General features: G+C 41.5%; 1 protein-coding gene across 1 annotated transcript; it reads right to left on the bottom strand.

The window, feature by feature from the left end:
* Positions 1–216: 216 nt before the first annotated feature.
* Positions 217–5,695, bottom strand: LOC125381480. Its single transcript, XM_048398047.1, has 3 exons — positions 5,569–5,695; positions 1,699–1,870; positions 217–489 (listed from the first exon to the last, which is right to left on the bottom strand). The coding sequence occupies exons 1-3, from the start codon at positions 5,656–5,658 to the stop codon at positions 374–376; spliced, it is 378 nt and encodes a 125-aa protein (XP_048254004.1). The 5' UTR covers positions 5,659–5,695; the 3' UTR covers positions 217–373.
* Positions 5,696–11,870: the final 6,175 nt, after the last annotated feature.

The raw sequence follows: 11,870 nt of genomic DNA, 5'->3' as shown, positions 1-11,870 counted from the left end.
TATGTTTGAGTGTTACATGTTGAGTTAAACAGATGAAGTGTTGACTACGGAGTCACATACAGTTGGAAGACATTCTTGACACCATACCTTACTAACACAACAGTATGTAAGTCAACATGTAACTAGATCTGGTACTCACGTAAGCTTGAATGTTGTTGGAAATAGTAAAGAAATAGTTTCTAATTGTGCAAAAACAACATTTTTTTCACAAAGAAATTGGTTTGAAACATTGGTTTATTGCAACTTTGTGGTAAATATGCATATTTACCTTCTTATGACAACATCAATTGGAATTTTGAGAATGCACACTTTTGGCATGATCGGTTGGCCTTATTGAAATCCGACCCTGGAGACTTGTTACTCTTGAGGGTGACTATTTTCTCGGTCCTTGTGCCAATTGATCGTGACAGCCGCAACAGTGGTTACAGCAGCAAGCGCTTGCAACAATTAGCTGAGCAGCCGCTGCACGTTTGCGTCGCCTGGATGGAGCTGTAATAATCATTAAGTCTGTTAAGTATAAGGTAAAGTGCTATACGTATGAGATGATTATAATAAAGATAATGTTGTGAGATTCAGATTGTCCTAGCTTAAAAAAACAACAAATTTTGAAAGGCGAGATAATACAAGTAAAAGTAAAGTTGACAAAACCAGTGCTACCACAATCAGTGTCACTCAATAAACTTTCGACATTAATACTTACCGCATGCGATTAAGTACTGTTCATCGATTGAAGTTTCATATACAGATTAGAGGAGTAGACGTGAGATGTAGACGTGCATAACTATCCAATAAGCTCGGCATGGATGTAGGCGCATTATGGTTTATGATGTAGACATTCTTAACTAGTTTCGTCTATTACATGATATATTAATGTATTACTAGTTGTTATTAATGAAATGTGCATATTAAGTAGTGGCCTTAACATACTACCCATAAATCATAATGGTATGGGTTTTTTGTCGCTTAAAGCAACCACCAATTTTATTATGAGTGATGTCCCTTTTAAGCCTCTCCTATGGGCCAATCAGATTCCACCCTTCGTATCACTTGCATTTGTTTCAAACAAAACGGCGGCGCCCAGTCAAGACGATCTGATCGATAATCAAGATCTATATTGTGCTAATACGGGTCTTACATCGCGAAGTGCATGAAATCAAGTGAGCACATTGATTAGAAACATGAAAAGACTTGCAATTGGACATTATCTGTTGACAACGAGTTGGCAGTGCACATGCTTTGCAAATCCTGCAATCGACCGAAGTCTGCACGACAATTTACTAACCGGATTTCGATTTCGGTGCGCGATTTTGATTGGACTATGCATAGACTCGTTAGTCCAGCCAAAAAGTAACTCCATCATTCCTGCCTAGTTCGGCAAGGGTGGAAACTAAACTTTCATAGTCAGTTTACTCCCTGATGGGAAGATAAGTTTGCATTGGCTCCTCTCAGTAATCGTTCATCTCTATAAGTTCAGCGATATTTTAGAGTTTTCAATACTTGTTGTGAATCTAGTTCCGGCAGTATATTTGTACGCGCATTGGTATCAAACATTGTAAAATACCAGCGTATTGTTACTAAATAGTGGAATCTTAAACGGGCGAGTAATAAACGGAAATACCACTCGGACAATCTCGTAACATTTAATATGTATTTACAATTTAGAGTGTCACATAATCAATAATGCAAGACAATACATACCTGTTCGGTCGACTCTGCCTGTGTGCACGAGACCGACGAAGTAGACGTCGTGGAAGCGGCAGAAGCTGTCGATCTCATCTCCAAGGAGTTCCTTCACAGCCCACGGCTCAATGGGGCAAACCTTCTTCACGTCGATCCAGTCTTCAGCGATCTGGCCTACGGTTGCATTGTGCTTTAGAAGTAAATGAGAGAAAATATCTTTTTTCTAAACGTATAAGTTCAGGACAAAGACAGCTGTGGAGACAAGAATCAGAACAAATGTGAAATATACTCTCTAACGGAAGTAGGGCATCACGAAATATAATTAATCCATTGTCAGGAGAATATGAGGTTTTGAAAATTGACTACTAAAAACTAACACTCCAACCCATCAGAAACGTGGACCATGCAATTCCTCCGTGAATGTAGGTAGGAAGTCTTGCTTCATTTTGATACTTCAGGGAAAGGTACCGGTCGTCATATTGTTCTTGAGCCATTAGTATGTCCTTATCTATGGTAACAGGAAAGCGCCCTGCTATTGCTATAATGAGGCATTTGTGATCAGATTGAGAACGCGTCGTCAAGTACGCGATGAGCGCATACGCGCTATTGGCATGCTTCAAACTCAGCGAGAGGCAGCCAATATGTTGAATGTGTCTCAGTCTGTGATTTGCGGACTTTGGAACCGGTTTTTGCAGACACATTTCTTTCATGCCCGACCCTTCACAGGATGCCCAAAGACAACAACACAAGTCCAGGGTCGTCAGTGCAAGAGAATAACCAGTCTAGATTATCCACCGAAACAGATTTTAAGACCAGGTCTAGATAGGTCGTCGAAACGTGGACGTGTCCGAGCCAACGTCAACGTGAGGCAACATGCCATATTTAGGGGTGGGTTTGTAAACATATTAGGCTGGATAACTATAAATACAACTGCATATTGTTAGTTAGTGGACAGTACTAACGAGACAACATAGTGGCGCCAATAATGTTTGCGCCTTGCTGGTACCTAAAGCGCATCTTTACATGATAGGGAGACGGGTTCGTCGATTTCAAGGACCATCCGCTACTTCTGCAGAACTGGGCCAGGCGTTGTACGAGTAGCGGACACACCTGCCTGAAACTGCCATTGAGAGATTGACTCTATACATGAATAGATGAATGTTTGACCAATCGTGGGGGTCACGATCAAGTCATCTCGCACTGTAAATACACACCCCTGTCAACTTTCGTGGTTGTTTCGCACCCTTTCAGAACATGGCTAGTGTTTTGTTGATTGTCATGTCGCACCTAGTCCTTCCTCTTATCTTATCCATCTAACACCTCTTTGTTTGTCTGTAAATCATCGAATATACCCCACGTGTTTGGAGGGTAAAACACATACAAGAAGCAAATATAATTACTGGAAATAGTATTAAAATGAAATGTTTCTAACATTTGGATATTTGTTTATGAAAATGTCATACTGGTAATTGTTCTTTTCTTTCATGTGAAATATTCTCCAGTATATAAATGTATATAACTCAACAGGGATTTTTCATTGGGAAACTATATGTACCTTTTTGGTCGAGGGTAAAAAAATGCAAATCTCATATCAGAACACACACAGCAACCCATGCTTACCGTACAAAGGCGACTATGCTTGTCGTAAGGGGCAACTAACGGGATCGGGTGATCCGACTCTTTGACTTGGTTGATGCATGACTCGTATCCACATTGCATGGATCGATGCTCATGATGTCAATCACTGGATCGTCTTGTCCATACTCGATTATTTACAGACCGGCGTCATATAGCTGGAATATTGCTGAGTGCGTCGTTAAACAACAAAGAAACAAACACTCAAATGGTTGCTTCATATTACCCGGATAAGAGTGAGTGAGTGAGTGAGTTGGGTTTTACGCCGCTTTTAGCAGTATTTCATTTATGTCACGGCTTTCCAGCTTAATATTGGAGGAAAGCCCGAAGTGATGCAGGTCTCAGACGTTTCCCATTTCGCTGAAAGCCATAAGCACGGGTATGGTGCTGACAAACTTAGAAACATAATCGGGGCGAACCGTGAGGTGAGGTGAGGTGAAATTGGGTTTAACGTCGCGTCCAAGATTATTGCACTTATATAGCGACGTGCATGCACGTGTATGTGTGTGTATGGCTGCTTGTACTAGTCCGGACTGATGCCGATTTATAGTGCTAGCTCACTGAGATACCATGCCGCAGTTTAACATGAATACCCCACTCAGACACAGTATACTGACTCCGAGCCGACCAGTCCTTGTTTTAGCCCCTTAATGCCGAGCGCCATACAGGGTAACAACAAGTACAATCTTTTAACGTCTTTTTGTATGACGCGGCCCGGGAACGAACCCTGGACCTTCCGCTCTCCGGGCGGACGCTCTACCACAAGACCACGGAGGCGGTCTGGGGCTAACCGTGATTCGAACCCACAATCATAGGTTTCTGGCGTTCCCAAGGGACGCAACTCTGCACAGCGAATCGCGGCGCCTTAGACGACTGGGCCATCCGTGGCCCCTCGACATGAGAGAATGTTGTCTATTGGAAAGCTGAAATCATCCCTCTTGTCATACAGTCTTGTGGAGTGTTTGTGGCACTTATAATCCCTATGCATAAATCTAAATACGAAACACATGAGGCGGATTCACCGGTTTCATTTATTTCTCGTTCGGGTGGGTAAATCAGTGAAATGGAAGCGGCTATTTGACCATTATAGCACGACATCACATTGTCAATATATCACGCTTCATGGCCAAATGACCCGTGAAGTTCCGGGGTAGAATAGGTCTTCAGCAACCCATGCTTGCCGTAAAAGGCGACTTTGCTTGTCGTTAGAGGCGACTAACGGGATCGGGTGGTCAGGTTAACTGACTTGGTTGATGCATGTCATCGTATTCCAATTGCGTTGATCGATGCTCATGATGTGAGGCACTGGGTTGTCTGGTCCAGACTCGATTATTTACAGATCGCCGTCATATAGCTGGAATATTGCTGAGTGCGGCCTTAAATAACAAACCAACCAACCAATCAAGCAGACGATGTCATTGGGTAGTCTTTGAATAGAATCACTGTACCATCAGCAAATACTTATATCAGAAGTAAAAAACAAAGAAGCCCTCAGAACAAAGCACAGGTGTGGACCAGATGTGCACCTAAATCAGCATAGTATGCAGCCAGTGCAATATACATGTAATTACTTAACAAACAATCAAACAATCATGGCCAAATTACCTTATTTTGCTAATCTGTTGAGAAATTCCGATTCAAGAACACGAAGAAAGAGGTCAGGAGGGAAGCCTGTTTGCTGCAAAAGTGTATGAGCACTCCTCGCCTGAATGTCCATTCCCCAATTTCACATGTGTCGTGTATGAGAGTGACAGAGGGAGTGCAGCATTTCACTTTTTGTTTTTTCAGTAAACTTCAGATGACATTTGCTTTCATTATTGAACCTTTGAAGATAGATATGCAACTATAAGGAATGAAGTTCTTCCTCAAATGGGTCGTGTTGGATAGTGGTATTCACAGTTGAAAATAACTCATTTTTCAACATAAATGAACTGGGTTATTTTCAACTGTGAATTAAAAAAAAGATCAAGCAAACCATTTGAGGTCTGGATAATCCACATGATATTAATTCCACGCATTCCAAAAACTTCCTCTTAATAAAATAGGCAGTGGGGTAGCCTAGTGGTTAAAGCGTTCGCCCGTCACGCTGAATGCCCGAGTTCGATTCCCGATATTGGTACAATATGTGAATCTCATTGCTGTTGTCCCCCGCCGTGATATTGCTGTAATATTGCTAAACGCGGCGTAAAACCACACTCGCTCACTTACTCACTCATTCCTGTAAATATGAAGCTAAAACAAAACTTCACGTACCTGTTCGATACCTCCTATTTTCACTTTCAACTCTTCAAAGGTTTCTTTGATATGTCTGACATAGCATTCTTTGTCCACCGGATTCCTCATGGCAACAAGTTGCTGAAATAGAATGATGTTCTATCAAGGCGGACTTAAACATCGAGACTGGACCAACGTTTAAGAGACTGAGAGCAACGATCAGCAAAATTGGGATATGCAATCAGACAAATCACAGTGCCTGTCTAACAAATCCATCTTAGTTGACTTTGATGTTCCTGTGTATGAAGGGGGCACGGGTGGCCCAGTCGTCTAAGGCGCCGCGATTCGCTGTGCAGAGTTGCGTCCCTTGGGCACGCCAGAAACCTATGGTTGTGGGTTCGAAATCCGGTTCACCCCGATTATGTTTCTAGGTTTGTCAGCACCATACCCGAGCTCGTGGGTTTCACCGAAGTGGTAAACGTCTTAGAGCTGCATCACTTCGAGCTTTCCTCCCACATTAAGCTGACACGCCGTGATATAACTGGAATACTGTTCAAAGCGGCGTTAAACCAAACTCACTCACTCACTCGTTATTTAGTCATGCTCTCAACAGTATATGGTCTATACCGACACGTCGCTATTGCCGTACAGTAGTTATTATCCATCTACTTTGTAATATGTTGATGCAACTTTGCAACAATTGTTTCTATCACCCTACTGATTTAGCATAGAGACATTCACATATACGGAAGACAAAAGGAATTGTTTACTTGAAGGCGGGCAGGTACCAATTCAACATGCACGTTTACTACCACAATAATGTCACATTTCAAGTAAGGCTGTTTGCATCTGAAACAATATTAAAACCACCAATACAGCGTACGCAAACGTTTGAATACTGAGATACTCTTTGAGGTAACCATCGGATGATGGTGCAAGACATTGTCGACATATGAGCAACTATGTCACATGTCTGGACGTTAAACGTGCTGATGCATGCGAGACTTGTGCAGGAGAGAATGATGATGACAATCAAATATTCAGTGGCAATGAAACCTGAGGAAGAATTATTTTTTTCAATAATTGTTTATCAAAAACAACCGATGTACGATATTCTATATCAACTTGCGGGTCAATCTTAAGTTTTATGTAAAGATGTGGAGGTATATTTTTGTCACGTTGAAACTACACACGCTCAGAAGAAACCCTCTTCAAAGCGTTCCATGAAACATGTGACCAGACTGACAAACACGCTTTTCAGATCCAATCCTATATGTTTCAAAGACGACAATTTTTTTCTATTCTGTAATTCTATTCAAAATATCTCCTTGACGAGTACATGTTTATGTTGGACAAAATACGTAATATCCTATGTCAATACATTTCGTTACAAAGCGAATGCACATAGTCTTGCTGTGTCCACACGTCGGCATGCAGTAGTTAATTCGGAACAACGACCACCCTTTTAGTAAATAGAACGTATTGTCAGAGCGTATGCTGATGTGTCACAATGTATGGTGACAAAACAGACCCTCTCTTTGTGATGAAAAAAACCCACCCTTATTCATATTTATTTTCTCGAAATCCTGTTCGTTTGGGCGTCTGTGATGCATAATAAAACAACATGGTTCACACGTACCCGCACGGCTGTACTTGAAGCAGTGTACGGGGGGAAACTAGTCCGGACGAATTTGTCGGACCCACTATAGATTTTGTCAGTATTTTGTATCAACATTAATGTCAGTTCCTTGTGAAGTTATTTTATTTGCAATTATTAGGTCATTGAGGTCATTACTTGTAGACCGCCTCCGTGGTCTTGTGGTAGAGCGTCCGCCCGGAGAGCGGAATGTCCGGGGTTCGATCCAAAAGACGTTAAAAGATGGTACTTGTTGTTGCCCTGTCTGGCGCTCGGCATTAAGGGGCTAAAACAAGGACTGGTCGGTTCGGAGTCAGTATGCTGTGTCTGAGTGGGGTATTCATGTTAAACTGCAGCATGGTATCTCAGTGAGCTAGCACTTTAAATCGGCATCAGTCCGGACTAGTACAAGCAACCACACAAACACACACACGTGCATGCACGTCGCTATATAAGTGCAATAATTTTGGACGCGACGTTAAATCCCATTTCACCTCACCTCACATTACTTGTACATCCAGAAACCCTGTCAATATGAATAATATAGGAACACTCTTTGCTTGTCGAATTGTGTATGACAGACTCTTTCGCCCTACAAATGGTGAAGTTGGTTACTGAGTACACTGAAGTTGACATTTTGTAGGAAAGTAACTCGTACATTCAGAGAGAAACTGTATACAAGGACATGTTTTCGAGACCATTTATAAAACCTACATCCCTATGAATGTTATATGACATATGAATTGATGAACTGGAACATCCCAGTTTTGAAAAAAAGCGGGCGGATATTGCGATCAGCTTGTCCGTACGTCCGTCTGTCCTTCTCGTAAACCGTTGAATATTTATTGTTGAAACTTGCCAGACAGATCAACTAGTGGGGAACTAGGATTTGGGATTCATATTGTTATATATCTTTATTTATTATCATGAGAATTTGACTTTATTGAAAATGAGGGCATGGCTGGTTTCCGAGAAAAAAACTTCAAAAATTAGGTGAATATTAGATGGAACGTGGTATACAGATCAGTATAATGCCTTTTCATGATTTGGGATTATACACACACACATACTTTACTGAACATAAGGGAAGTCAATACCATTGAACATTTCTATATAACTGTATAACAAAGAAAGGCTCTTTCATGAATGTATCAATATGTCCACGAGAAGGGGGCATGGGTGGCCCAATCTTCTAAGGCGCCGCGATTTGCTGTGCAGAGCTGCGTCCCTTGGGCTAGCCAGAAACCTATGATTGTTGGTTCACCGAGGTGGTAAACGTCTGAGACCTACATCCCTTCGGGCTTTCCGCTGACACGCCGTGATATAACTTAAATGTTGTTAAAAGCGGCGTTAACCCCAACTCACTCACTAACACTGTCCACGAGAAGTGTATTGACACACGGTCTGTTTATTTGCGTGGTGTCACAACTTAAAGTTCGTCTCTATTTAAACACTACATTTGGCATTTGAGTTGTATTTGCTGACATTAAGTGACAGTCACGAACCTATGAAACATTCATAACACAATCTTATAGTTGGACGGTTGTCATTCCTTCAAGGTCTACAACATTGATGGTTCGCTGCATTTGTTGTCGTGCCTTTTACGCTTAAAATCAATTAAAATAAATGCAGGTTACCGTGACAAGCGTGTGTATGTGTGGTGGTGGAGGGAGAGATAATGTGGCTGTGTGTGTACATGGATGTGTGTTAGTGTTAGTGTGTGTGTGTTAGTGTTAGTGTGTGTTAGTGTTAGTGTTAGTGTGTGTGTGTGTGTGTGTGTGTGTGTGTGTGTGTGTGTGTGTGTGTGTGATTATACAGACACACATACTTTACTGAACATAAGGGAAGTCAATACCATTGAACATTTCTATATAACTGTATAACAAAGAAAGGCTCTTTCATGAATGAATATGAGGATGTACAGAGACAGTAAACTGTAGTGTACATTGTTTTGCTTTTTTTGTACATGATCAGGAACTAACAAGTTCATGCAATGCTTGCGCAGACACTGAAAAGATACCGGGGTATACATATGTATCAATAGTGGTCCCTGTTTTAGGTCATTGTCTTTTTTGCTAAATTGTTTGGAGATACATTGTGTATAAATTTATGTTGAAACAAGCCTTTTTTATGATGTCTCATGACATTGAAGTGAAAAGGATGGTAACATCAAGAAATATTGTGGCATTTAATCTCTTTATCATGTGTATCTCATGACAGGAATAATGTCAGGTCAAATTTATTGATTGTGTCCTTGTTAAGATCTTATGGTTATCTGAACATAATGCTGTATTTGTAAGTCATGAAAAGCTGAGTTGTGACCAGGTAATCTGGTTGAGAATGTATGATATGGCCATGCCTAGCAAGCTTTGACATTTATTTGTTTCTTATTAACTTCTATCAAACAACTTTTATGAGAGAAGTAATAGATCAAGCACTGTATGTACCTATCTGATAAGTATAAATTGGATGGATCCCAATGGAGATTCTATAAATAGACAACGCCTTTGAGAAAGTTGTTAAATATAGACAATGGCTATTCGGCAAATTCACTATTGCGTCTGCAGGGAAAGGAAACAAAAAACTAATCATACAAGAACAGTACATGTTAGTTAAGGAGAACACATGTCAGTGACAATAACAATGAGCCATGATTGGCAATAAAGTTATACATATTAATACAAAGATCAACAATTCATACCAGTCGTGCTCAGCCTTGGATCAAGGATAAAACAACTGCGTATGAGACGGTTCCATCCCTGAGGCAAGAGAGGTAACTGACTGTTAAGGTCCAGTGTCCGAACAAGGTTCGAATTCGGATTTGCGGGATGGGGGGGGGGGGGGGGGGGGGGGGGGGGGGGGGCTACGTCCGATTGACGAAAGTGAGTGAGTGAGTGTATGGTGCTGACAAACCTAGAAACCTAATCAGGGCGAACCGGGATTTGAACCCACAATCATAGGTTTCTGGCGTGCCCAAAGGACGCAATTCTGCAGAGCGAATCGCGGCGCCACCCATGCCCCCGATCAACGAAAATCATGCCTTGTTCGGCAAGGGTGGCACCTGGACTTTTACGGTCAGTCAACTCCCTTGTCTCGGGTAGTGTGACTGATTATACTCTTGATCCAATTTTAATTATCAGTAATCCAAGGGAACAAAGACGGCACCTGATTCCAGAATTGTGGAACAATATAGGCGGAGGAGTATTTTTTTTATATTTTTTTTTTATTAAACCAATATTTATATGACAGATTCTAAACTGTGACGAGTTTCCAGTGTGAGAGAACTCAATTCCAAGTCCTATCCGTTACGGATGTACGCTATAACGTTCCCCTGGGTATTCCTGTGCTCGGCTACATGGGTGTATATCATCTTACCCCAGTGTTCGACAAAATAATAATCATTTTTTTTACTGGTCACGCAGTCATAGCTGGATTAGTTTTGTTTGTTTGTTTGTTTGTTTGTTTGTTTGTTGTTTAACGCCACGCTTAACAATATTCTAGCTTTATGACGACGGTCTGTTAATAATCGAGTCTGGACCAGACAACCCACGCAAGTGGAATCGATGACCTGCATCGACCAAGTCAGCGAGTCTGACCACCCGATCCCGTTAGTCGTTTCTTACGACAAGCATAGCCGCCTTTCATCTTCACGGGCTGAATGTGATGTTAAACAACACTCATACAAACCAACGGTTAGCTGTCGGTTATATGCTGTAGCATAGGTTTCAACTTACCATTCAAGTTGATAGCAAATATGAGAAATATCAGCGACATCGTCACCCTGGTGTGTCTTCACTCACCGACATACTCCTTCTCCTGAAGCCAATTGTTCCGCCACATTATAAAGACAATATAAGAATCACAGCAAATAGCTTCCCAGATCTGTGTTCCATGTCTTGCTCTTTGTATTGTAGATAATATCACTTATTGTCTCGCCAATGTCATGAATACCCGTTTAATTGTCCAGTGGTCTTGATTGAAATCGTGACCAATGGAATAAACATGAAACCTGACTGAGAAGACCATGTGTTAAAATAATCAGGGCGGGATGGCCGTGGAAACCCCCCAAGATTGTGTTCTAATATACAAATGCCTCAATCCTTACGTGTATTTGTAATGGAAAATTGTGTTAATTTGTCAATATTTTTAGGGTTAATTGTCATTGGATTTTAGGGTTCTTGGATTCTATGTATGATTTGTTTGTTGTTTATTTCACTCAGGCATATGCAGTCAATATCACCCATAAGTAATCATCCAGTGTCGATGGGTGCTATAATCCAAGTCATGAGGTATGGCAATTCCAGTGGACTCTTCCGACCGGCATAGCTATAGGTTCCCTTGGACCATGTCTACAGGGTAGGTTATAACAAAAGAGAAAAATCGTCCACCAGAGCTCGCAACCGTATAAGTGATGGCGAAAGTTAATTAACAAATATTTTAAGCAGCCATTATGAAAGAAGTGTCAAGCCATCGAAGCATTATGCTTGTCGTAAGAGGTGATTAACGGGATCGGGTGGTCAGGTTCGCTGACTTGGTTGATGCATGTCATCGATCATCATTAAAGTAGCATCTTGCCGGAATGGCCTAATGGACATATGATTGTGGAAAGGTTTTTTCCGTTTTTATCGCTGAAATGAAGGTACAAGGATACTGTCCACGAGAAGGGGGCATGGGTGGCCCAATCTTCTAAGGCGCCGCGATTTGC

Source organism: Haliotis rufescens, unplaced genomic scaffold (assembly GCF_023055435.1).
Source record: "Haliotis rufescens isolate VD_foot unplaced genomic scaffold, xgHalRufe1.0.p SCAF_18, whole genome shotgun sequence".
NCBI classification, from domain to species: domain Eukaryota; kingdom Metazoa; phylum Mollusca; class Gastropoda; order Lepetellida; family Haliotidae; genus Haliotis; species Haliotis rufescens.
The sequence above is the reverse complement of the archived record's forward strand: the minus strand, read 5'-3'. Positions and strand labels throughout refer to the sequence as shown.